A 25,971-nucleotide genomic window follows, 5' to 3' on the forward strand; every position below is an offset into this window, starting at 1 on the left:
ATGATTCTTTGTATGATTGCTTTTGGATTGAAATTGTTACGCACGGTGCCTACTACAAGCAACTGTATCAGTGAGTCTCAACCACAAAAAGAGCGTTGCAGACAAGAATTGATGGAGTACTTGGTTCACACTGAACAATCTCGTCACATTATTCGCATGGGACCGGAAGCTTTCATTAAATTATGTGAACGAATACGGGGAACTGGACTTGTTAAAGATGCATATCGATCAACCGTGGAAGAACAAGTAGCGAAATTTCTGCACATTATTGGGCATAATGTGAAGAATTGAAGTGTGTCATTCTTTTTCCATCGGTATGGAGAAACAATTTACCGTCACTTTCATAATGTTTTGAGTGCAATTTTAAGGTTGGAGGGGGAATTCTTAATCCAACCAAATGGAACGATTGTAGAACCACACATCCTTAACAACAATCGATTTTTCCCCTACTTTAAGGTTTGTTGATAAAAACATTACTTGAAATTATGTGTAATGTCTTCTTTAGTTTGTGGTTAATTAAAGTTATGAATTTTTGTTTACATTAGGATTGTTTAGGGGCCATAGATGGGAGTCAAGTACGTGCTAAGGTTGCACGTGCTGATGCGCCTCGTTTTCGAGGGAGAAAAGATTGGCCAACCCAAAACATATTTGCAGCCTGTGACTTTGACATGAAGTTCACATATGTCTTAGCCGGTTGGGAAGGAACTGCCTCCGATTCAAGGATATTGAAAGATGCTTTGGTACGAGGCGATCCTTTGGTTATTCCAGAAGGTTAGTTATAGGGGATTGGGTGTGCAGAAAAATTAAAAGGTTGTAGTAATATATACTAACCCAGTTTTCCACAATCTTTGTAGGAAAATACTATCTCGGTGATGCAGGTTTTATGTTAAAACGAAATATAATAACACCTTATCGCGGGGTGAGATACCATTTGAAAGAATATTCGCGAAGAGGGCCACAAAATGCAAAAGAGTTGTTTAATCATCGACATTCATCACTTAGGAACGTAATTGAGAGAACCTTTGGGGTGCTTAAAAAACGTTTTCCAATTATAGCCAGTGGGACTGAGCCACATTATGATGTGGATACTATGACAAAAATTGTTTTTGCTTGTTGTATTCTGCATAACTTTCTACGCGGGATCGACAATGATGAGTCTCTGCTTGAAGAAGTAGATAATGAATTGTTAGAACAAGATGTCCAACCAAGCACCACCCATGCTCGTGAACATGATTACAGGATAGGGTGTGATATTAGGGACGCTATAGCAAACGAAATGTGGCAAAATTATGTAAACAATTAATTTAATGAAATAATATATTTTCTACCATTTTTCAATGTTTGTCATTCTAACTTTATTTAAGTTAATTAGATGGATCGCGGAAAAAATGTGGCTTCAAATTCATCAGGTTCTTATCGAGAGTTCACCAAGTGGACAACGGAGATGGACCTAATTTTGCTCAATGCAATGATTGACGAGGTACGAAAAGGGTGTAGAATTGATGGTAGTTGGACCACTCAAGGATACACTAACATAGTTATGGCTTTAAATGAGGCTGGTTTATCGGGTCTTAAGAAAAATAATATGAAGAACCGGCAGAAAAGCCTGAAGGACAGGTGGAGGGAAATCCATGATTTGTTTGGTGGATTGAGTGGTTTCGCATGGAACCAGACCACCACACTTTTTGAAGCCGAGGACAAAGTTTGGAGTGAGCTGATTAAGGTACAATGATAAGTACTTTTTTACGTAACAATTACATTTAACTTCACATTTCAAATGATATACTAATATGTGAAATGTATGTAGGCCAAACCATCTGCGGCAAAATGGCGTTTCAATCCCATTCGCCATTATGACCTCATGGAAGAGTTGTGGTCTAATGATAGAACCACGGGAAGTCGGGTGAGGACAGCCCGTGACATGAATTCACCTCCTGACATGACCAATTTCAGTGTCAACCTTGGGGAGAATAATATGGATTATATCCCCGAACAACCGAACTTTGAGGAGGCAGATGACTACGTCCCACGATCACCTGCTGCTCAATTCCAATCTAGTGACACTCCTTCAGACACACCATCAAACACTCCTTCTATGCCGTCTGCTGGCTCTGCGGGCACATCCTCATCCCAAGGATCAAAGAGATAAGGCCCCATTATGTACGGCATTGATGAACAATTTGCAATGTTGAATACTAATCTTCAACAATGCGTGTCATCAATGAAGGATGGAAATGAAAATGCCTCTCAGTTGGTTAATATTGCTCATGCACAGGCAACGACAACTCAAGATATAGCTGCCGAAATTAGACGAAGAAACGACCTATATGCTGAGCATGTACACCACCATCGACGCCATGCCTCATACCAGTACTCAGAGTCTGATATTTGGGCAATGCTCGTGGAGCTAAACATTCAAGATGAATAACTCATGGATCAATGCTATGAGTTTTTATGTGACCATCCCAGAAGAGTTAAGCAACTATTTGGGATGCCATATGAGCGTCGAATGACAAAATTGTTTGGATTTATGACTAGGCATTGATTTCATATCTCTGCGTGGAGGTTACCTTTAATTATTATTAATCTAATATTCGACTGTCTTTGTTAGTAGCTGGACATGTAATATTTGACTGTCTTTCTTAGTTATTGGGCATGTAATATTTGACTGTCTGTGTTAGTTATTGGACATGTAATATTTTGCTTTGTGAACTTCTACTTTCATTAGCAATGTAATATTTTGGTTTTTGAACTTGCATTATTGCTTTATGATATTATGCTAACTTCTGTTTAGTTATTTATTGTAGTAATTGCATTATAGATCGCATCATCATCCCACAAACGTAACAGAACCCATAAGGGTAAATCTCCAGCAGAAGATGTTGACGTTCCTCCTCCACCAACGAGGATTCCAAAAGTTCTTGATTATTCAAGATACTTCAGTACCAGGCGTCAAATGGTGGGTTTTGAAAAGAACTTTCACGCAAGAGCAGTATTACCACCAAAAGTGATGCATACTCCATTTTTTGCTGGTCCAGGATTTGAATTCCAAAATCTTCTGAATTGGCAAGGTTTACAACCTTTCCTTGGAATTAATCTTCCGTATTATGAGGATTTGGTAAGAGTATTTTATACAAATGCAAAATTCACACCTGCTGGTCACCTTGCCATTGAGATTTGTGGAAAAATGATACACATTAAAGAAATAGATTGGATGACCATTGCTCATCTACAGTATGACGGTCTTAAGTTAACCCCTGGGACGATACCTGAGGAACTGAATTTTGATCGAGGTCTAGCATTATCGTCCATGATTCGTGAAGATGTTGAAGGTCAAAATCTGAAAAATGTCGGTAGTCTGAAAATGAATGACCGACTGTTGCATTACACATGGGTGCATATCTTGTGCCCTCGAGGAAGCAACTATGCACAACTGCTGAATGAACATATTTTCATGATGTGGTTAATCAAGAATAATGTACGCATTAATTGACCTCATTACATAATGCAACACATCATCAAATGCCGGGATAACAAGATGCCTCTCCCATATGCATATTTGATAACGAGGATCTTGCAGGTGTATGGCTTTGACTTGTCCAATGAACAAGCAATAATGCTAGGCTGGAATCATTACTTTGGCAAAAAAAGTATGACAAAATTAAATATATTCCAGGTCAATGGCATATGGCAACTTGGTAGACCCCAACATGCAAACGAAGAAGATGATGAATTGCCAGCACAAGATGTTGAAGGTGGTCAACCTGAGGAGGAAAACTCCACTCAAAGGGAATTGTTAAATCAAATTTTGTCCGGCATACAAAACATGAATACCCGAATGGACAGAATGGAGGTTACTCTGGCTGACATTCGACGTCATCAAGGCCATTGAGTGTGTTATTATTATGTTATTGTCATTGTTATTTTTATTTCTAAGTTTCATGTTGAACATTGATGAATTGTGTTTGTTATTTTTGACGTTGACATTGTTTTTGTTAAGGTTTTATGCTACTTTTCATGCTACTTATTTACATAATCATATTGTTTTTAATGAAACTTTTTTACCATCTTATTACTTCGACAGCATTGTTTAAGTGTCATTAATGTCTGCGTATCACAACACGTCGTCATCTAGTTGTACTGGTTGTAGTGTGCAAAAACGTGGTACTTTTACCCATGCTACTGGGAGCACAAGTGCCTTCATTGATCCTATTTGTGATTGTGGACAATTTGCTGTTTTGAGAATAGCGACAACACAAAAAAATGTTGGAAATTTTTTTTGGGGTTGTCGCAACTACAAGGTAAAATTTATTCAATTAGGTTTCAAACAAACTTAAGAATGTTATTTTAAACTTATTCATTGTTCAATTTTATTGTTTTCTTCAAAACAGATTAGAAGTTGCATGGTTCTAGGCTGTAATTTTTTCAAATGGTGCATTGAAGACGTTGCCGATGAAAAAGATGAAATTATTATCATACAACGGAATAAGATATGTCTTCTAGAAAACCGTTTGAAGGTCTCCACAAGAAGGATTCAAATGTTATTACTAGGAATGTGTTTTCTTTTTCTAATTAACATTATTATGTTCTTCATGTAATGACTTTATATTATATATTTTGACACCTACTTAATATTCATGTTATATTCTAAATTTCTATTTTTTTTAAAATATATTCATTTTGCTATTCATAATAATGAAAATTATTATTAAAATTAATTATATATATATTTGTATATATATATATATATATATATAACATAACATAGTTTATAAAATCATTTATAATATTAAAATTATGTAAATAAATTAACTTAAATAAAAAATAATTCTTAATTAATAAAATGTTAAATAATATAATTATACTTTAATTTTAAATTATAATTAACTAAAATATGAAATAGGATTAATCATTATTTATTCTTTTTTTTATATACAAGGGTAAAATTGTAATCTCACAAACTTTACTATTCAAAATAATTTATAATATTCTTACAACTATCACATCACTCACAATTTTCAATAAACTTTCCTTACACATCCACTCTAACATACCCCAATCCAAACAACCTCAACTTTCTTCACACTTCCACTCCCACACACCCTCAACTTTCCACTCCCCCACACCCTCTAATCCAAACATACCCTAAAACCACCTCCTTTGCAGCTCAAACCACCACCAAAGAGGAAAAACAAGTTTCTCTGCACCCTACACCGTTTTTCAAAATAAAGAAGACAAGGACATAATGGAATTTTAAAAAGTTCATTGAGTGTAGGAAACAATTGATTGGGTGGAAGAAGTAATTGTCTAAAAAATATGATTTTGTGCTGCTAATTTGGTTAAGAAAATCCCTTACATCTTTGGCAAATTCTTCCTACACCCAATATTTTTCAACCTACACCCAACACAATTTTAAAATTCTTAAAATATCTTTTATTCTGAAAATAAAAATCTAAAATTAAAAATAATACATTCCAGAAAAGTAAATCCGAAAGAGCTTTTTGTGTTCTACGAATAAAAATCCAAAAACAAAATTCAAAAGTCCATTCTAGATAAAAAAAATCCACAATAAAAAAAATACACTAAGAACATTTTTATCTTTTCCAATGAAATTGGGTGCAGGAAGCAATTGCCTGCACCTTTCTCACCCGAAAACCCGCAATACAAACTTTTTCAACGCTCAAAATAATATTCCCATTAATTTTACAATTTACAATAATATATTCAAACTACAAATTTGAAATTATTCTGATAACTTTTTTGAAATATCTAGTTTCAATAAATATGGCAAAGACTTATTAATTGATTTTAACGCCCTTATCTACATGAAAGAATATATAAATATGCTTATTATTCAATATTTAGTAATATAAAATACCTTAGTAGTTGATTATAAAACATAATTTTAATTTTAATTAATATTTCAACCAAAATATATGTTAACAAAATTAGAAAAAAATATTAATTAACATTAGAACGAAATTAAATATTCAAAATACAAATATAAATACTAACTTTTATCCAGATAATTAAAAATACCCCTTGTAATGTGAATTATAGAAAATAATTTAATAGTTTATTATGAAATTGATAAGTTTTATTAATTAAGATTAATAAATATGTTTATAACGAAATTAATAATTTTTTATTAATTTAGATTAAAACCAAAAATATATATTAAGTATAAAAAATTAATATTAAAATTTTCAACATTTATGCAAAAATTATTAAGAGATAAACTTCTAAAACGTTGTAAAAATGTCTTATGTGTATGTAATAATAATTAATAAATTTAGCGTAAATAAGATATGTTGCTCCGTATTAATCCTAATAATAATGTATTATGAGATCAACATTTTAATGTAATTATTAGTTAATAAATTTATTCTAAACATAATATACACAATGAATAAACACTATATTGTTGTTTTCTTTAACTTGATTTAATGTAATTTTTGTACGACTTCACATTAATAATAAATTCAATTCCATTAGAAAATATGGGTAGATATCTGTTACATTGTTTTAATTTTAGTTTAACTTTATAACTACGTTTTTTAATATTCTGTTTTGAAATTTAGATATTAATTGAATTCAAGGTTTTTCCTGATACTATAATTTATTGTATTTTAATAATTGTTTTTTATTGTTTCTTAAAGCATGTGCACGTTAAAGATTGAAAGTTTACGTTGTTTCTTTTAATTTTGTTATTGTTGAAATTCATTAACAACTTTATGTATGCTTAAAACATATTTATAATATATAAATTTTGCTTTTGCAGCAGTTCCTTCTATTATTATCACCTACTTCTTCTGTGCATCTCACCTTTGCCATAACCTTATACCCAGAAGAATCCAATGTTCATACAAGAAAAGTGGAAATTCAAATTCCTTTGGATGTTGTAATAAAAATTAGACCCATTATATGTATGTGTTTATATTTGAAGGTTGTCGTACCCTGGAATATCTACAGAAATGCAAATTAGGTTGTCATATAACACACTTGGTTTTGTAAATGAAACAATAGCTACTCACAAGAATGGTATTCAAATTGCTATCGGAGTTCTTCGTTGGGTATGAGTACAGTACTATATAGGCTTCCCTTTTTCCTCCCATATCAGCAATGGCAAAAATTTATATAAATGGCAAAAAGATTCAAAAATTACCACGATCTATACGTGGCGAGATAGCAAAAGTCAAGTTGAGAGTTGATCCTACTCTGTTCCTGCTCTGCTACTCTCATGTCATCATCACCACCTTACCATCATCACCAATAATCTCCGCAAGTGCATTTTCCCTCCTCAAATCGATGGAACCGGTTATTGTCCCTCACAATGATTACCCTTCCAGTACACTTGCTAATAAACTTGATTGCAGTGTGGCAATCTCCACAAACACGCAAGTTCTTCATCACTCTAATAGGTCGCTCCTCAGGAAAAGTAATAAGTCCAAACGCTATGGCCAACCTTTCACTATGATACCTTATAGTTTGACTCTTCTCATCTCCATCCACTTCTTTCAACACAAAAGACGTGTCTGCAACATACCCAGCTTTTGCCAGTTTCTCTCCCAGGTCCTCCAACTTCTCATAAATTTCCTTGGTCTTCCCATGAGACCTATCCCCAGCAGCAAATGTATGAATCCTATTACCCTCCTCCACCCAACTTAAACCAGTTTCTTTCTTTATTCCCTGATCCCTCAGCATCTTTCTTGCTCTTGCCGCTTCCTCCCATCTTCCAGCAGCAGCATAAGCATTAGAAAGCAAAACATTAATCCCAGAACTCACAGCACCCATCTCAAAAACCCTATCAGCCACAAATGAAGCCAAATCAGTGTTCCCATGAATCCTACACCCAGTCAACAAAGCCCCCCAAACAGATTCCGTTGGCTCCATAGGCATTTCCTCAATCACCCGAACCGCTTCATCCAATTTCCCAGCACGACCAAGCAAATCCACCATAGTTGCATGATGCTGCGATCCGGGTTCAATCCCATGCTCCTTCATCAACTTAAAGTAATGCTTCCCCCTCTCCACCAACCCCGCGTGACTGCACGCATAAAGCAGACACAAAAACGTGATGAAATTCGGCTTCACCCCGACACTCCCCATCTCCTCAAACAGCTCAAACGTTTTACCCGTGTGAGCATGCTGAGCACACGCAATCAACATCGCATTCCACATTCCAAGGTTCCTCACCTTCACCTCCTCAAAAACTTTGTAAGCCCCTTCCACAACCCCACACTTAGAATACAACGAGATCAACGAACTAGCCACAAAGCAGGACGAATCAAAACTAGTCTTAAAACACAATCCATGCACTTGCTTCCCCAACTCAAACAACGTGGAAGCACTACAAACCCTCAAAACACTAGACAACGTAAAATCATTAACCCGAATATCACAATCCTGCTCCAAAGCACATTTAAAGTGGTTCAAAGCCTCCTCATGGAGACCCAATTGGGAGTACCCGTATATCAAGCCGCTCCAGGAGACAACGTTTTTATGAGGCATTTCGTCGAACACCTTACGCGCAAGGTTTATTTCGCCGCATTTAGCGTACATGTCGACGAGGGAGCTTCCGACGAAGACGTCGAAGTGGTTGGCGGTTTTGAGGGCGAGGGCGTGGAGGGAGTGGGCGATGGGGAGGGATGAGAGGGCGGCGCAGGACTTTGAAGCCGTTGGGAGGGTGTGGTCGTCGGGAAGGAGGCCATGGCGGAGCATGCGACGGAAGAAGCGGAGGGCGAGGTGGGGGAGATCGTTCTGGGCGAAGGCGGAGATGACGGAGCTCCATGTGGTGGCGGATTTGTGGGGAAAGGAATCGAAGAGTTTGTGCGAGGAATGGGGAAGGTTAGTTTTGGAGTAGAAGTTGATGAAATGGTGGCACACCAATGGAAGAGCTTCAAACCCTAATTTGATGACGTATGCATGGAGTTGAAGACCCTTGGGGAGTGACCTTGAATGTGTTAGACACACCAGCACCTTGCAAATGTCTCTGCAGTCACTCTGCACTGGGAGCATTACAGACAACTGTTAAACCGAACCAACACGCTGCGTTACATCTTATTATCCTTTTGGGCCTACCTTAGTCCCAAATATAAAATATAAACAAAACCTGGGCTTCTTCTTCCTGCACTCTATGTTTTTCTTCTTGCACCCCGAGAATTTTCTAAATCCCGAAACTGGCTTGACCTTTTATTTGAAAAAGGACTCTGTGGTCACCGAGGGATCTGGGAGTGTGGTATGGATTCATCAATCCGGAACTGAATTTTTTTTTCTGGATAAAGGGGTGTTCCAGAAATAAATTTTGCATATATTATTACTTTACGGATTGTTAAATCCGGAAGCCTAATTTTGTTACGGATTGGTGGATCCTGAATGTTTTTTTTTTGAATTATGAATTTCTGAATTTGGAATGCATACTTTTGTTATGGATTTGTTTTGAATGATTGATTTTTGAATGTGAAATGCATATTTTGAATTGTGGATTGGTGGATCCAAAATTTTACCGGAAGTGCCAATCCAAAAAATTTCCGAATTTCATAATCCAGAATGAAAAAAATAAATACAAGTGTATTCTAGGGTTTTTAAAAAATAATAGCGACAGTTTAGTTTGTGCATAACATTGTGGAGGTGCAAGAAGAAAAATTTGGGGTGTAGGAAGAAAAATTTGGGAGTGCAGGAAGAAAACTTTGGGGATGCAGGAAGAAACTGCCAAAAAACTGTCATGACATTCTCTTCATTGACGTCGTTGCAGTGTTTCATTTGAATAAGTGTAAACTTGACACGAAGGTAGAAGCGAGAAAGAAGAATGGAGGGAGAAGAAGAGTTGCTATGGAAATCGGAGCCACAACGCGAGTCCATCGTCTCCGTCACGCTCGCACGTGCCATAACTTCTCTTCTCACTTCCCGTCCCAAGAAGCTTCACGACTCTATTTCTCGCCTCTCTTCACATTCTTCGCGCTCGCACACTTCACTCGCTTCCCTCGAAGATTCTCTCTGGTTCTTCCACACCTACGTAGCCGACGCTGCGACCAACAATTCTTCCCTCGACCAACTTCTTCTTCCAATCATCGACAGCGTATTCAATTTCTCTTCCTCAATTTGTTTATTTTTGAATTCTGCTTTCTCTTCGTTACGCTGTGTGTTTCGTGTTTGCAGGTGTTGAAGTCCAAGCACGGTGACCAAGGTATGCTTCTGTTGAACTGGCTCTTCCAGGACGAGCATCTTTTCCAACCCGTTGCCCAGGCTCTCGCTGGCGTCGTTGCCAGAAAGCACGTGCACGATCGCTACTTGTTGCTTGGTTGGTGCCTCCTTCTTCGGAATCTCGTTGAATTTGAAACTTCTGCTCATCAATCCATGTTTGGTGGTGAGTTTCGAATTTTCACTCTCGCTATTTCTACTCGAGTATTGACGGAGAAAAAGTTTGGAAATAGGAAATCTTTTTATTTTAAATTCATTTGGCGTAATAAATTAAGTTGTGTTTGTTAGGGATACGGGAGAGGTATGGAGATTTGTTGAAGATACTCTCCACCTGCCTTCCGGATTTGGCCAGCATTGTTAGTAAAGGAAGGTATTGTTTCTCATGCATCTCTTTCTTGTTTCAAAGTGTAATGTAAACGGATGTTCATGTTGTTTAGTGGTAGATTTTGCTTGTGTGCATTGATAATTGTCTTTTATTTTATTGTATTTTATGTAAGCGTATATGTGTCTTACATCGTATACTCAAGCATTCATCTAAATTCCCCCGCCGCCCCCCCCCCCCCCCTTCTCTTTGTAGACATGATTCCTGATACTGTCAGGAGCTACCATTGTTGGCTAGAGGCATTTGATTGATTATTAACGTGTTCAATGATGAATCTCACTTATGCACAGCAGTTCCTCTTCATAAATTTACCGTCTCATGTTTCTTGTTGTAGCATTATACCCATTTATTTTACCAATAATGTCAACTCCATATCTCACCCGTTTTCCCTTTTTTGTGGATAGTATCATTATTGTGTTCTTTCATCAATTCACTGATTATTCCTTAAATTTTCATTATCTGACCACTGGCTTTTCAGCACTTTGCAGGATGGTTTTGAGTTGCCATCTCGCCTTGGAGTGTCCGCAGCTGATTGTTTTTTGTCCCTTTCGGGAGCATTAACAAAAGTGGCAGACAGCAAAAAGTCAAAATTAGATGCTAGAGCAAAAGATCAAGCAATTACTTTTGTACAATCTCCTACTACTGACCAGAAGGAGAAATTGGATTCAAAATTTTTGATGTCAATGATCGAAAGGGACTATACTCTGTGGCATCATTTAGATGACATTATTTGTTTGGTTGGAAGACTCCTTTCTGTAAGTTATACAGTCTTAGTTCTTGTTTGAATCATCCATTTTTAAACAGCGGTTCATATATTCGTAATATGCTATTATGATATACTATAAGGAAAATCATATTGAATAAACAAATATTAGAAAGTGATGGCATTATTTAACTACAGTGTGAAGAAGACTTTTAGAAGTTCAGCTATGAGAACATTTCCTGTTGTGTTGAATTTGGTAAAGAAAACCTGTTCCAATTTTAAGTTCATGATTATTAAGAACCCTTTCTCGATGTTCCTTTTCAGAGGGGCAACTAAGGTAAAAGTATCTAAAATTTTGTGATGGGAACTCATCTGCTTCTGCAGAAAATATAATCAGCCTCAAACTTGTAACTGAATTCTAAATGGCATACAAAATTACTGACATGAGCATACATATATAATAATGTAACTTCTTCCTATTGCTTTCTGTTGAACTTTGCACTGAACTTCTTCAGTTGTTTAATGTTCAACTCTACATTGCAGTGGAGCAAGAAAAGTCGTTTTTTACATGCCAAAGGCTTGGAGCAAGTTCTTAAATGGCTGGAGGAGATAAAGGATCACCATGGGTCCTTTCAACATGGGGCAGGTTCTGGAGTTAATGCATTTTATGTCTACTTGATATTCAGTTTATTCACTTAATAGTCTTCTATGGACCATTTTCATTTTGTCTGCAGCATTGGAGACAGATTCTAATGCTCTCAAGACTGGAGATTTACTGCTCTCTTCTTGCTGGAAGCATTATAGCGTGCTACTACACCTGGAAGATAAGAAGTTCTCTCAGCATTACAAGAAACTGTTGGACCAGTATATGTCTGGCATCCAGGTTATATACAGTAGAGTAGCTATAAATTTATAATGATGTCTTGAAGTAATTTGAGCAATCACCTTATGTTCCAGTTGATATGGATGGCAAGGTGTATCTATTTGATGTTGTGAAGGGTGATAAATTATTCTCGTTTTATCTTTTCTGCTAAGAAAAATATATGCTGACTGACTTCGTCATATCATATAGATGTTTAAGCCTTAATTTATTTACTGCACATATAAAAGGGAATGTGTCTTTGACTATCTGGGTAGTGTCTCTTGTGCAATTTTTGGCAGTCTTGTTGTAAGTAAGAGTTTTGGTGCCATACGTTTCATTTAGCACTTTGTGAAGTGGCAGTCTCATGTTGCCTCTGTAAAATTTGCTCACTGATATCTCCATTCTCCACCAAATTCGTGGTGTGTTTTCCTTAGATTTGAGCATACTTTATGATGAATTTGTAACTCTTACTGGCTAGAGCTACATTAGTTCAAGTTGATCAGAAATAGGTCAGTAGGTGATAAATATGTTTGATATGATGACATGATAACTCAATTCTTTGTGGTTTCATATGATTGTGTGTGGTGAAATTGTTTTGTTTCTGATATCCATTCAAATTGCAGTATTATATGGACAACCACACTGGTGGTGGCTATACTGACAACAATGATGGTGGGTTGGAGACCAGAAAATTCTTTTTGAATTGTTTATGCCTGCTTTTGGGACGTCTGGACATCAAGAGATTTGAAAGCACAGTGTCGGAATTTGGGATGAATATCTCACGCATTCTAGTACCACAGGTACCTCTAATTGAGGTCTTCTTGGGGAAATATATTGCAGATATATTTTTAAACAAAATCATTAAGCAACCATTTAATCTGCAAATGAATGTGATATATTCATTCTCCTTCAAAATCCAATATGCTTTCCCTTGGATTGATCAGGTTGAGCACTCAATTATTATGATTAGAAGCTCAGAATAAGGATGCCATCTATTACTATTTTTATTATAGCCTTTCTTAGTTCTGAACTTGAATGACATGTTGACGTAGTTTTTGCAGTGCCTTTAATACAGTAATAATGTCCTTAGCATCTGAGAAAGATCAATGCTGTTATTTTCAGCAGTAACTGTCAGTTGAAAAACCATTCCATGGTTTAATTAACATTGTTTGTTTACCTATGATGCAATGTCAAAGCAGAGTACTACTTTTAATTTTACAAATTGAAGAGTCCAGAAATGCTTGATATGTGTAACTGGGCTATTGCTGCATATGGGCATAGAACTATAGAGTGTGCTTTGCTTTTTATCGAGCTATTTTTTAGTTATGATGTATTTAGAAGCCAGTGATTAATCAAACTGTGATTTAGTAATTTGTGTATAGATTCCCTTATCAGATTGACAACTGAGCTTTTACCTTCCCTTCTTTTTTATGTAGCTTAATTGCACTGATGAAGATGTGATAGCTGGGGTTGTTTCAATATTCAAGGCTATCATTCTGAGGCCAGATTACTCACAAGAAGATGCACTTACTGACAGTAGGAAGGAAAATAGTGTGATTCCTTTTCTGCTTCACCTTTTAGATGAGCGGGATGGTACAGCTAGAGCTGTTGTTATGCTGATAGGAGAATACTGCTCAATGTAGTCATTATTCTTTCTCTTATGATTCTGACTAGGAGCACTTTTTAAGTCTAAAATTTTCTCTTTTAAATTTAGAACTTATATATATATGAGGATTATGCAGGAGCAAAGATGATCAGTGTCTTATGGAAGTTCTAAAGCGCCTTGATTCTGGAAACATTTCCCAGAGAAGAAATGCTATGGATGTTATTTCAGAAGTCTTACATATATCATCAAATTCACAAAGTTTAATGTCTTGTTCTGCTAGGTATGAATGCTTATGTTGTTATACTTATTTTTTAGTTGTTTGTATATTTATTTGTAGAAATGTGTATTTTAGGAAAGATATAGCCAACAAATTGCTAGAGCGGCTTGGAGATGAAGAAATTATGATTCGTGAACAGGCATCCAAATTACTTCCAATGATAGGTTAGCATTAAAATGGAAATGTAAAGTGTAATTTTGTTATAGATATTTCTTATATAAATTTGCAAGTATTAGTGGGTCTTGTATTGGCTGGAACTTTATGGATGATTGGTTTATGATGTGGTGCTGACCTTCTTTGCCCAAATATTAAGCACTATCTTTTTGGTTTTTAATTTTAATTTGAAGCAAAAACTATTGGTGGGCCTATGTTTTATTCTCACATAAAGTCTATAGAGTTTTTATATCAGGAGGTGACGAGGTGTGTTTAAGATGTGTGATTAAAGCAATTTCTAAGCTTGCATCTAATAGCTTAAGTTTTTAGGTTACCTCCTTGCATTTTCCTTTACTTTTTTTTCTCTTACTTTATCCTCTTTGAAATGATTCATTGTCCTTATTTGTTGTGCTCCTCTCCTTTAATGAGTCACACATCTTTTTAAGCAATAATGTTTTCACTTTAATTTCATATACATTGTGGTGATCCAGAAAATATCTTGTCACAAAAACATTTACACTAGCATATACAAATGCATCTGACAATTTTTGTGGGTCAATTACTTTCGCAGATCCTTCATTGTACTTGCCTGCACTGGTTGGTCTTGTCTACTCTTCAGATGAGACAAAATCAATTGCTAGTGATTCCATCATTGAGGTTCTCAAACATCACAACCAGAGAATTGAAGTCATATTCTTGTTTCTTGACTGTCTTAGGTAGGTTTCCTTTTCTTTGCTCCGACTACTGTGCCTCTAAAGTTTGGAGCTCAACTTATAGAAACTATTTCTAGAGTTGGAGTTCAAAATCTAAGAAATTTTTTTATAGGTGAAGATATCACTGCTTGGCTAAATATTTTGCCTTCCTTATCCTTGCAGCAACACCAGTATAAGCCTGGACCTTCCACAGTCCAATGGAGATAAAGGTAGTTTTTCCCCAATCTCCACTGTTTGAAATTTCATTGCTTCACTAGTTCTGGTTTTTAAATCTACATTTATACAATGTAGGTTGAGCATTTATTGACTCCTCTGTAATAGTAGGTTAGTTTTATGTTGTTTAACAACTTCTCAAGTGGCATTTCTCATGAAAGTCTCTTATAAGCTAGGTACCATAGATTTGTCGATAATTTTGTTGTAAAATTCCATACCAATTTCATTTTTTTTTCATCTGTATCTCCTAAAACTAATAGTTCATCTAGTTTGTAACAGTTTAATTTGGAAAGTAATGCTTGCTTACTTGCTCCCTTTGAAATTGTTCAAGATCATGCTCTTGTTGGTGTCCATAAGTTGTAGATATGAAAATCACATTCTGAAGTTGAAACAATAGTGTAAGATCGCCAAATTCTTATTGGTGCTAGTTGATTTTCACTGGCATATAAGGATGCATAACACTGCACACGTACATAACTACATATCACTTTAATGTGTTATATTTTCAAGATGCACACACGTACATAATAGTGTCCACTTCAAATTGTGTGATAATCTCTTATTCTTTTCCTTGTTCAAAACTGTGACTGTATCTATTGAACAATTTGTAATATCAGTTTCTTTTTTATGCACATCTGTTTTATGTTAAAAATACTGCATTTATTTTGTTTTCATTTTTTTATTTTGTGTCAGGGTCAAAGTTCGATACTGACCGACTACTCAAACTGGTTCCAGTATGGTCTAAAAGTGTAAGATGATAGATTGAGCAATTATGTTTGACTGTAGGTTTTGGTTCACTTTAAAGTTCCAAGTTAATGCACGGAGTTATAACTGTTGATCGGAAAATTAACCACTGAGATTTTAGGTACATTATTTGTTATACATGTGTATTCTATCACAAGTACAACCATTGACTTTCAAATCATCGACTACAACTATATACTTTTTTAGAGTGCATGTCCCGCATCCTAACTTTGTACTTTCCAGTTTTACTTTTTAGACTACAACTATATACCAGTTTTACTTTCTCTCTCCTTTTTTTTCAATTTGGAAATATGATCAAGAAAATGGAAATCAATGACTGATATAATTTTTATGTAGGTTGAGTTGGTTAATGGGAATTGTAGACTTTTTAAGACTTAATAGTAGTGATAAATGGTAATTGATTATTTTAACATTTTAAGATGCTAATTGATAAAGTGATGTGCTACTGGAACCCAAATAATCCTAAAAGCAATATATGTACACCTAAGAGTGATTGTTTATCTTTAATCTTCTCCCTTACGTGAAAACCCTTTGTTCTCAAATCATGGATGATGACATAGTACTAGCCCGGATGACCTAAAGTTAAATTCGATTATGATGATTTGGGGAGGCTACAATGAAGCTCTTAACCGTTTGTAGAAGTTGCTCTTGCCCATGTTAAGATCCAAATCTAGCCAAAGTTTAAGCCATCAGTGTCTTTCTTACTCTAACTAAACTCAGTTCTTGAAGAGTTGAGCTTTGGCAGTCTTTTTTTAATTGATGATGACTGTTCACTGCCTTTGATATATCTATTTCCCCTTACATGTTCACATGTGGCTTCACCATGTACACTTACATTTTATGTATATTTGTTGGTTCTCTCTAAATCAATAAAAAAATACTCCAATAAATGTATCTTCAGTGCAGGAATCAATATTAATAAAAATATTCTAATTTGTTAATTCCAATATTAACAGGTTCAAGACTGGAACTTATTAATCGGACCACTGGTTGACAAGATGTTTGCAGATCCATCAAATGCAACTACTGTCAAATTCTTGAGTTATATAAGTGAAAACTTAGCAAATGTTGCTGATCTTGTATTGCATCATGTTCTGTTGCATGTTAGAGAACAGAAGCAGTGAGTATACGTAGTACAATGTTTTAAATATCAAATGTTGTCTTCGATCTTTAAACCAAATATTATAGCTGTTATGTGTTCCCCTTATTTATAATTTTGATCTCAAGAGCTTTAACTGTAGAACCAAAGACCATTGTGCTTGTGACAAATATTGGATACAATGAAAATACACATCATAAGAACTTTTAAATCCAATGGATGATAAAGAAACCTGATGCACTCCGCATTGATCGAGAGTTCAAAGAAGATACTTGAATTGTGCTCTACTTTATTGAGTTGAAAGGCATGGTCTCAGTGGGGAATGTTGCTTTGTTGGCTGGTGTGTTATATAAGTCTAAGACTTAAGGAATTCCTAATATTTTTCTGATCTTATTAGCCAAGCTGTTAATGCATGAAAGAAAAATGGAAAATTATGCTCTTATGGTATGGTTGTTTTTGATTTATCAGAATAGTTGTCATTGGTAATTAGGATGCATTAATAACTCTTTCCATCTTTCTTCAAACACAATTTATGTAGTTACAGCTCCAGACTCTACAGTGGCTTGACATTTCTTTGTTTTTGGGAATGCGTAGCTTTGTTCTATGGTAATTCAAGGAAGAGCTGTGTTTTAGGACTATAGAAATTTATAGTTCTGGCAATTACCATTCTTCAAAAACATAATGAACTTGAGGTTACTTCTAACATTTGAGAAACGGTCCTTCCTACTGATATATTTATCCTGCTGGTATTGAATTTTGTTTTGTTTTGGGATTACTGTCAAGTTTACGATGACTAATAATTTATGGTTGGTTTTCTTTTCTCATGTGGATGTTGCCCCTTGGTTTTTCTATTCATCACATATCCATATGAAGAGCACAATGTATGCATTATTATTGGCCAAGTGATCAAGAGTTTTATTTCTGCTTCATTTTTTAATATGATAGTTGTGTGTAATGGTTGTACCAGATATTTATGATGGTCCTATGCAATATTTTCAGTGTGTAAAAGTGTTTATTTAAGTCAAATGGGACACATTAACCTCATTCATCATATCATACTGTGTCTTCATTTGGATTATTACAATATTAAAATCTTTTTGTCCATATATTCTGTCATCACAGTGAATGTGTGTATATAATTGTCTCAAAAGTGGGAAAATTCATTTTTAGACTAAATGCATTGACAATGGATGTGTAATCACTAACTGTAATGTGAATTATTTAATTTGTTGGTGATAGTTTTTTTTCCTGTTACATTCTCAATTCTGCCGCAGGATTGATGAAAGTTTCTTATCAAGATGGGAGCAAAGAACCTACTCAAGTGATGAGTTTGAAGAAATGCAGCAATCTCTGTTCGAGCATCTTTGCCCTTTGCTTATAATTAAGATTCTTCCCCTGAAAACTTTCAACGACCTCAATTCATCCATTATGTATGGGCATCTCAGTAAAAACATTATTCCGGGTATATATTTCTGTCTTGTGTATCTGCCTGTCAGAGATTGTGTCATTTTTCATTTAATTCATTGGATTTTTCTTCTGAAGTTATTGCAAACTGTGTATATTTTTTCCTTGCGAGGTAGATGCAGCAAGCAGGAACACTGATATTGATTGTGATTGTATCTCTGCTTTCCTTCTAAACAGGTCGGTCCTTGAAGAACATAGCCTTTGTCTCCTTCAACTAAACATTACAGTACAGGAGCCTGATGCATATGTCATGTATTCATTTGTTTCAGGGCTTTTTCTGAGTTTGAATTTGAAGATGTTCGGAAGCTCTCTGCTGAGCTGTGTGGACGCATTCATCCACAAGTAATGTTCTCTTTCGCTCCCTCTCCCTGGAATTTTTCAGGAAAGACATCCACGAGCACAACCTTGGTTTTATTTACATTTCAGTTTGAGTTTTTGTTTACGTAGTTATGTATACTACATTATTAGGGTGTAAGCTGGTTGCACCTAACCTATGAACCTGTCTAACCCAATCCAGTTACATTTTTGTGGGTTGGGTTGGATTGGGATTTTTTAGTGCACCTAATTAGAATTGCTTGAGTTAAACATTGAAAATCTTTATGTTGTGCATATTTTTTTTCTTAAAAGTTGATACTTTAAATTATTCAACCAATGACCAATTATAGTTGGGTTGAGCTTTTAAATAAAAAGAGGTAAACCGAACCCAAATTAATTGAACATTATATTAAACTCGACCTAACCTGAGCCTTACACCCGTACTACTTTACAACATGATTGAGTTTTAGATGCATTTCTCCAATCCTTGTATAATTTTTTTTTGATGGACCTCTTAATTCTGCCAGTGTTCAATAATAGGCTACAAATCCTTATATTACACTTATTTCTCTTTGTGACCTACATCCAATCTGAATCTATTAGTTGTTACTTATTGGCAATTTATATTTTTTCGGGTGTTACTTCAACCTTTCTATGCTTTCTGATTTCTTAGGTTCTACTCCCATTTCTTTGCTCCTTATTAGAGAGGGCTGTTGCCTCTAAGAATATACTGAAGATAAAGGCCTGTTTATTTTCGATCTGCACATCACTAGTGGTAAATATTTTCCCCCATTATTATTCAGATTGTTTGCTGCTTTCTTTCAGTTTCTGGTGTTTTCTGTATCAATTTGGCTCGCAAAATAGGGTGGCTTTTTTGGATTAACAGGTCAGAGGATGGGAGTCACTTTATCATTGTTCAATGTATGCAATTAGAGAGATGATTGAAACAGTATTGTTATGGCCTTGTCTGAACGCTGATTCAGGTTTGTTAGTATTTAGTTTCTAAGTTTCTTTCAATTTTATTTGAACTATAACTAATTGTGATGGGCATTACTTTTTCTCTCAGTTTCTAAAGCACAACACGGATGCATTGATTGTCTAGCACTGATGATATGTGCTGAACTACAAGCTAAGGAATCAATCACCACTTCCATGCCTGACAAAACTAAGGCCGTTGGAAAGGAAGGTATCGTTGATGTGTTTTAATGAATTTTATGCTTGATGCTACATGTTAGTTGAATGTGACTTCGTCTCAGATCTTTTGAGTCTTCTGCTGCAGGGAAGTCTGTTGTCAGCTATGTGCTCAATCAGTTCTTTAACAACAAGAATGAACGAACTTCAACTCCAGAGTTTGGGGATGAAAACTCAGAATTTGTTGCTGCTGCAGTATCTCTCTCTTTTCGTCTGTGTATGGGTAATGTTCTCATTAGCACTTGCCAGAAGATATCAGAATCTTGCAAGAAGCCCTTTGCAGCACAAGTTCTTCCTTTTCTTCTTCATTCTCTTGAGGTACCAGTGCATACTTAAATCTCAATTGCCTGATAGGACGCATTTACTAGAGTTTTAGTTCTTGAAACTTCACCACAGTCCTGATTGGTTATGAAACTAACTATATTTGGTTAGCAGTTTGAAACGATGTCAGAGATTAGAGCAGCATGCACCCAGGTCCTATTTTCAGCTGTCTATCATCTAAGATCTGCAGTTCTTCCCTATGCATCTGACCTTCTCAGAAGCGCCCTAAAAGCCCTGAGGAAGGAGTCGGACAAGGTAAATTGCCTTTGCTATTGACCACACCATTAATAATACCATATATGTAAAGTTATCAGAGTAAAGAGTTTGAAACAAGTTTCCTATCTTTCTACTTGCTGCATCTTGGGTTCTGTGTATTAACCATATTGTTGGTGGGTATCTGAATCGTGGATTAAAACTAATTACCAGGTCATTTAATAAGATTTTTACCGAGTTTGGTGACATAAAATTTGACAATAATGGTTTAATCTTTCTTCCTCTTGTTCTTATAATAGTTTTAGAACACGCTTCTTCCCCAAAATTGGTGGTTGTGTTCTTTTTTGTTGGTGTTGTGAATGTTGTCAAATATTTATAGCAAGCTTCATAGGTAAATTGTACCACCCACTCACCCTTGTAATTTTATTAGACCGTCATATCTGTTTGAATAGATGAAACAATGAAACATGTCGCAGAATCAATATTTTATCTTTATACTGTTTTTGAGTGTCTTAGGACTTAGATTATATCTCAGGATTAGTTTTCCTCGTATTTAGATTATCTGTTAGGAGTAGCTTCCCTATTTTTATCTCATGATTTGTCTCCTTGTTTAATTTGGACTACGGTTTAATACTAAAATATGTAAGGTTTGAGCTTTATTACTTATCATCGAATTGGAAGACATCATATTGAATCCAGTCATGAATTCAGTGATCACTCTCTTTTTTTGTCCTCTTTTCGCTCACTAATTTATAAAACCCCATAATAACAATGTCCTTGTTGAATTGACACAAATAAAGTCGTATTAGATTTCAATCTGAACTTTATGTTAATTTTATTTCTATGTATGTAGTGACTTAGTGGAAAATACGGAGAGTATGTATTTATTTTTATTAGTATAGAAAATATTTATTGAAATTAAAAAGAAGGTAACCAATAGAATTATGGCAATCAAAATGTTGGGAGGAAGGCAATGGATGACATCTTAGTAAAAAGTGGACAAGTGTGAAAGCTGGTATGGCTTTCTTTTGAATTTGAGAGTAGCCATATTATTTCTTATAACTTGCGAGAAAATGTCGTATAATGATGATGCATTTTTAATGTTCAACAGGAAAGGATAGCAGGTGCGAAGCTCATAGCATCACTTATGGCCAGCGAAGATGTGATTTTGGAAAACATATTTGTTGGACTGTTAGAAGCTAGGTCTGTACTCTCAACCATATCCTCGTCAGATCCTTCCCTTGAGTTACAACAGCTATGCCGCAACTTGCTAGCATGCATATCTTCTCCTTGAGTTGCTACAAACTCTATTGTAGGCCTGTAGCGGTATTTTCCCCCCTTTTGTTTATTCAATGTACATAGTTCACTTTTGTATGTGCAGATAATATATTTTTGAAATAGGTTTATTGCATACTTGTATGAGACAAGAAGTATATATTCCCATGACCATGTTGTATACAATATCTGTTAATACCAGGTCCACGTCAAATTCAGGGACATGCATGCAGACTTCAATATCTTTTTTTTGTTCATACAATTGGCATCCATGCTATTTCGTCCATATCGTGTATTATTGTTCTGGTTTCGCTCATTTAAGTTTGAGGTAAAAAGCTACATCGCTTCTGTATGCTAGAGTTCAACTTGCTAATAGTTTTTTTTTTATTGAAAAACAAGGTTTATTGAAGAGTGTGGTATGGAAGAAAAAAGACAAGAAATTGTCACAGAAAAATAGTTAGTATTTTTCTGAGGATTGACAGGGTACAGTAAGTGAGAAAAACAATTTTATACGAGAATGTGTGAAATTAATTTGGGCATAGGACTATGTAGATGATCAGATTTGTTTTTCGAAGTTGCATAATCATTAAAAAAATTAATTGCTCTTAACTTTAAGAAATTCACTTGAATTGTGTATTTTTATTTTAAGATGTACTGAAAACTGTTAACGATAAGACTATTTGGATGGTGTTAAGAATTTTGTTTTCATTTGTATAGATTAGGTATAAAAAGAGATTTTGTTTTGTGAGGAACAGATAGCACATTTAAGACATTTATATAAATGAGATTAATAGGATAAAAATGATTTTTGACACCCCCATACACTCATCTCTTTCCAATATCTGGTATAGTAAAAGAAAAAACTCTTTATCACCTCAAATACTACTAAACAAATAGTGAGAGAAAAATATAAAATATATAAGTAATATATAATAATTAAAATTTTCATTTAGAAAGATTTTTTATATTTCGTGACCGGCTATGTTTGTATCATAATTATTCCGAAATATATCTGGAAATTTGAAAAGAATAGAGAGAAATGAGAAGTGTAATAGTGTGATAAAATGAATTACTCTGTAAAATTGTATCATCGTCATTATTGTTTCATTCCGCGTTTGAAGAACAGAATGATGAAAACTACGGGGAGCATGTGACCTGAGTGCGGGTCCCCGATATAACAACTGTGGGACCTATCGTAGAAAAGAAGTATCGACGTCAAGTTATTAAAGAAAATAGGCAGGCAGAAAATGCTTCCAGTAAAATGCACCACATGCCCGTCCAACTAAACCTTTAATGATACAACAGTTACATGGAAGATATTTTAACATTTAAAACAAATATACTCTTTTAATGGAACTACTAATTACATACATTTTGTTATTAAATAAATTTATTAATAATCAGTGTTGTTACATAAATGCTTATTGTAATTTTTTTATATTAAAAATAATATAATCCTATTCTACCCCCAACCCTTAAATTTATTTCAATGCAATTCTACCTCGTTATGCAAATTGTTCAATAGTTATACAATCAAATTCAACTAATATAAATAATAATTATTTTTTTCTGTTGCTAAGCTCTTTATCTGCTATCTTTAATATGTTCTGTTATGCTCTTATATTGTGGAGGTAGTTAAATGTTTGCACACTAACATAAGTGTACCGCTTTGATGGTAAAATAACAAATTATATTATTTTTTGAAATGGCTTGAAGGAGTTAGAGAAACGTGAAAGAAAGAAAATAAAGGACGTAATATTTTGTGTAGAATATAAATACCATCTTTTACTCATTCATAATAACTGCTCTCGCTCACACAACAAAAGAAAAGACAAAAAAAAAAGGAAAATGCTTGAACTGTTGTTCGCCGTAGCGTTCTCCGCTGTGCCTCTCACTCTGTACATTCCGCCCATACGCTGCTTCAACATCTTCGTCCACACTCTCCAGACCTTTCTACAAGATTCCTCTCTCTTCTCCTTTCGCTCCTTTTTTCGCATCAGACTCGCTTTCTCCCGCGTCTTCAACTCCATCGTCCACGTTACCTGGTAGATCCTCTCTCTCTCTCTCTCTCCCCTAACAATTTCAAACCTTAGGCTTCCCATGCCATTCATTCATCCATTCATCAATAAACAACAATAATACACAGTTTGAATCTCGGATAGCATGATCACACAGTTTGAATCTCTCTATTTTTTTTATTCTGATTGTCTTCACGATCTTAATTGTATTTAGAAAGGATTTGAGGAACAATTAAACTATGTGAGATGCTACAGTTGGATAATATTTATGATAATTATATAATAAAAATTAATTTACACTTTGTTATGCATACTATTTAATTATAAGTATTATATTTGATAAATTATAAATTTATCATTTTACGTATTGATTATACTGCATAACTTTGTGTATAAATATAATTTGTCTTTGAAGAAAGGCCTTTTAGACTGTACATTCATCTAGGAATAGGACAACAAGGGGTTAGTTGGGAAAAGATCTGTCTTTTTCTATGGAGGAGATGGTTGGTTCCTTTGACGATTTGGTTTTGATTTGTGGTTGGCCTTTTACATGAGTTTTTCGTGTTTGACGGTGGCAATTGCAGTAGCATTGGTACATGTCGATCAACGCCAACTTTCTTCTTAAATCACATTAATTAATACTCAAAAATGTAACTTTCATGTTCATCTCATTATTAATTTTGTTTCAGATGAAAACTTCGATACAAAGCACAATTTTACTTTAGTTTAAAGTAGTCATAACTAAAATTAATTATATGGAATTCAATTTATTTTCCTTTGACAATGATTGATCAGGGTATTAAACGTACTTACCATACATGTTACATGTTTTGATGTTTACCTCTTCAATTTTATTCTTAATTTTTTTTTTTTTACAGTTTTATAGTCTTATTATTTATATCATTTGTGACTATTATTAAATGTTTATCGTGGATTTTTTTAAAATATAAAGAATTTAGAATGGAAGGGAGTATGAAATTAGTGGTTAATTAGGAAATGAATCTGAGTTTTCTTAGATGAAGTTATTGAGTTTTCTGCTTTAGAAAATATTTAGTTTATCCTAATCATGATTGTCACTGTCCTAGTGCCATGAGTGGGTGACAATGGCTATGAGACATCTTGCAATGCCAGAAATTAAGATATTGTTTAGTTGGAGGTAAAATAAAAATAAAAATAAAATAATACCTTTTAACATCGCAGATGCCAATATTCCCCTCATTTTACGAATATTTGTTTACAATTCTTACGCAAGAACGTGGTCTTCTATGCTCCCTGAGTTTGCTTGAAGAAAACAAATAAAGAGACAAAATACAATAAAAGTTAAAGTAGTTTAATTATAAAGAAATTAAGTGAATAAAAATATTTTTAATGTATAGATATATATTATTATTTACCTTTTCATTATTCAAAATTAAGATTTGAAAAAAAAATCTACTGTCTCTCTGGTTTCATGGCATACAAAAAAAAGCATTTAGGCAGAAGAAGAATCTTCCAAATAGTACGTATCATTTGTGTCCCACGTACAATTTCCAATGTGCCTAGGGCGTAATTTTCCTAATTTTTTAGTTATGTACTTTTCTTTACGACCATATTAATACACAATTTATTTATGTTTGTTTCCTATCGCTTACATTCATATATATATATATATATATATATATTATTTACACATATCTTTAATAGTTATAAATTATATACTCATATTAATTAATGTATTAATTGATAATTTATACTTTAATTAATATGAATATATAATTTATAATAAGATGCTTGTATTGCTTATATTTTTATATAAATAAATGCACATGATTACAACGAAAAAATTAAGTAAAAAAGTGAAACAATTTAATTGAGGATCCTAAGAAATAAATAATTATTTAATAATTTGTCTTTATTACTTTATTCTTTTCATGGAATATTTCTTTTGGAATTTATTATTTTTTTATAGTTATATTTCTATATCAAATACAATTTTACTATAATAATAATAATAATAATAATAATGTTGATGATTAATCTATACCATTATATATCATCTGGTAATTTTCTTTTGAGACATTTTTTATTTTTTTTTAATTGAAAAAATATATCATTTAATAGTTGAATTATTTTATTTTATTTCCAAATAACTAAATAACTTTTTTTTATAAGTAACTGCCACAAAATTTTTAAATACTATCATTTTCTTTTCTCGACACAAC

At 34.2% G+C, this 25,971-nt stretch overlaps 2 protein-coding genes and 1 pseudogene across 7 annotated transcripts; 2 read left to right on the plus strand and 1 right to left on the minus strand.

The window, feature by feature from the left end:
• LOC137816003 (uncharacterized) lies at window positions 1–2,149 on the plus strand (annotated as a pseudogene).
• A 4,857-nt stretch (window positions 2,150–7,006) lies between these two features.
• LOC137814075 (putative pentatricopeptide repeat-containing protein At5g52630) lies at window positions 7,007–9,044 on the minus strand. The gene has a single exon (XM_068616625.1). The coding sequence runs from the start codon at window positions 9,016–9,018 to the stop codon at window positions 7,267–7,269; it is 1,752 nt and encodes a 583-aa protein (XP_068472726.1). The 5' UTR covers window positions 9,019–9,044; the 3' UTR covers window positions 7,007–7,266.
• A 568-nt stretch (window positions 9,045–9,612) lies between these two features.
• Window positions 9,613–21,976, plus strand: LOC137814074 (uncharacterized). 6 transcript variants are annotated; one of them, XM_068616620.1, is made up of 23 exons: window positions 9,613–10,078; window positions 10,159–10,366; window positions 10,489–10,570; window positions 11,061–11,337; window positions 11,829–11,931; window positions 12,020–12,168; window positions 12,771–12,947; window positions 13,584–13,786; window positions 13,890–14,033; window positions 14,106–14,194; window positions 14,755–14,899; window positions 15,059–15,105; window positions 15,803–15,858; window positions 16,831–16,994; window positions 18,248–18,435; window positions 18,554–18,614; window positions 18,707–18,779; window positions 19,426–19,527; window positions 19,639–19,735; window positions 19,819–19,938; window positions 20,032–20,261; window positions 20,379–20,519; window positions 21,589–21,976. In XM_068616620.1, the coding sequence occupies exons 1-23, from the start codon at window positions 9,809–9,811 to the stop codon at window positions 21,769–21,771; spliced, it is 3,309 nt and encodes a 1,102-aa protein (XP_068472721.1). In that variant the 5' UTR covers window positions 9,613–9,808; the 3' UTR covers window positions 21,772–21,976. The 6 variants fall into 6 exon arrangements, with proteins under 6 accessions (XP_068472721.1, XP_068472720.1, XP_068472722.1 ...); XM_068616619.1 differs by having other exon boundaries at window positions 9,750–10,078; window positions 20,376–20,519; XM_068616621.1 differs by having other exon boundaries at window positions 9,750–10,078; window positions 18,560–18,614; window positions 20,376–20,519.
• The last annotated feature ends 3,995 nt before the right edge of the window (window positions 21,977–25,971 follow it).

Source organism: Phaseolus vulgaris, chromosome 1 (assembly GCF_000499845.2).
Source record: "Phaseolus vulgaris cultivar G19833 chromosome 1, P. vulgaris v2.0, whole genome shotgun sequence".
Lineage (NCBI taxonomy): Eukaryota > Viridiplantae > Streptophyta > Magnoliopsida > Fabales > Fabaceae > Phaseolus > Phaseolus vulgaris.

Coding starts and splice junctions, on each gene's coding strand:
- LOC137814075 (XM_068616625.1), bottom strand. CDS start 9,018: ATGCTCCCAGTGCAGAGTGACTGCAGAGACATTTGCAAGGTGCTGGTG.
- LOC137814074 (XM_068616619.1), top strand. CDS start 9,809: ATGGAGGGAGAAGAAGAGTTGCTATGGAAATCGGAGCCACAACGCGAG. Junction 11,932..12,019: donor GTCCTTTCAACATGGGGCAG/GTTCTGGAGTTA, acceptor TTTTGTCTGCAG/CATTGGAGACAGATTCTAAT. Junction 18,780..19,425: donor GTGGACGCATTCATCCACAA/GTAATGTTCTCT, acceptor CTGATTTCTTAG/GTTCTACTCCCATTTCTTTG.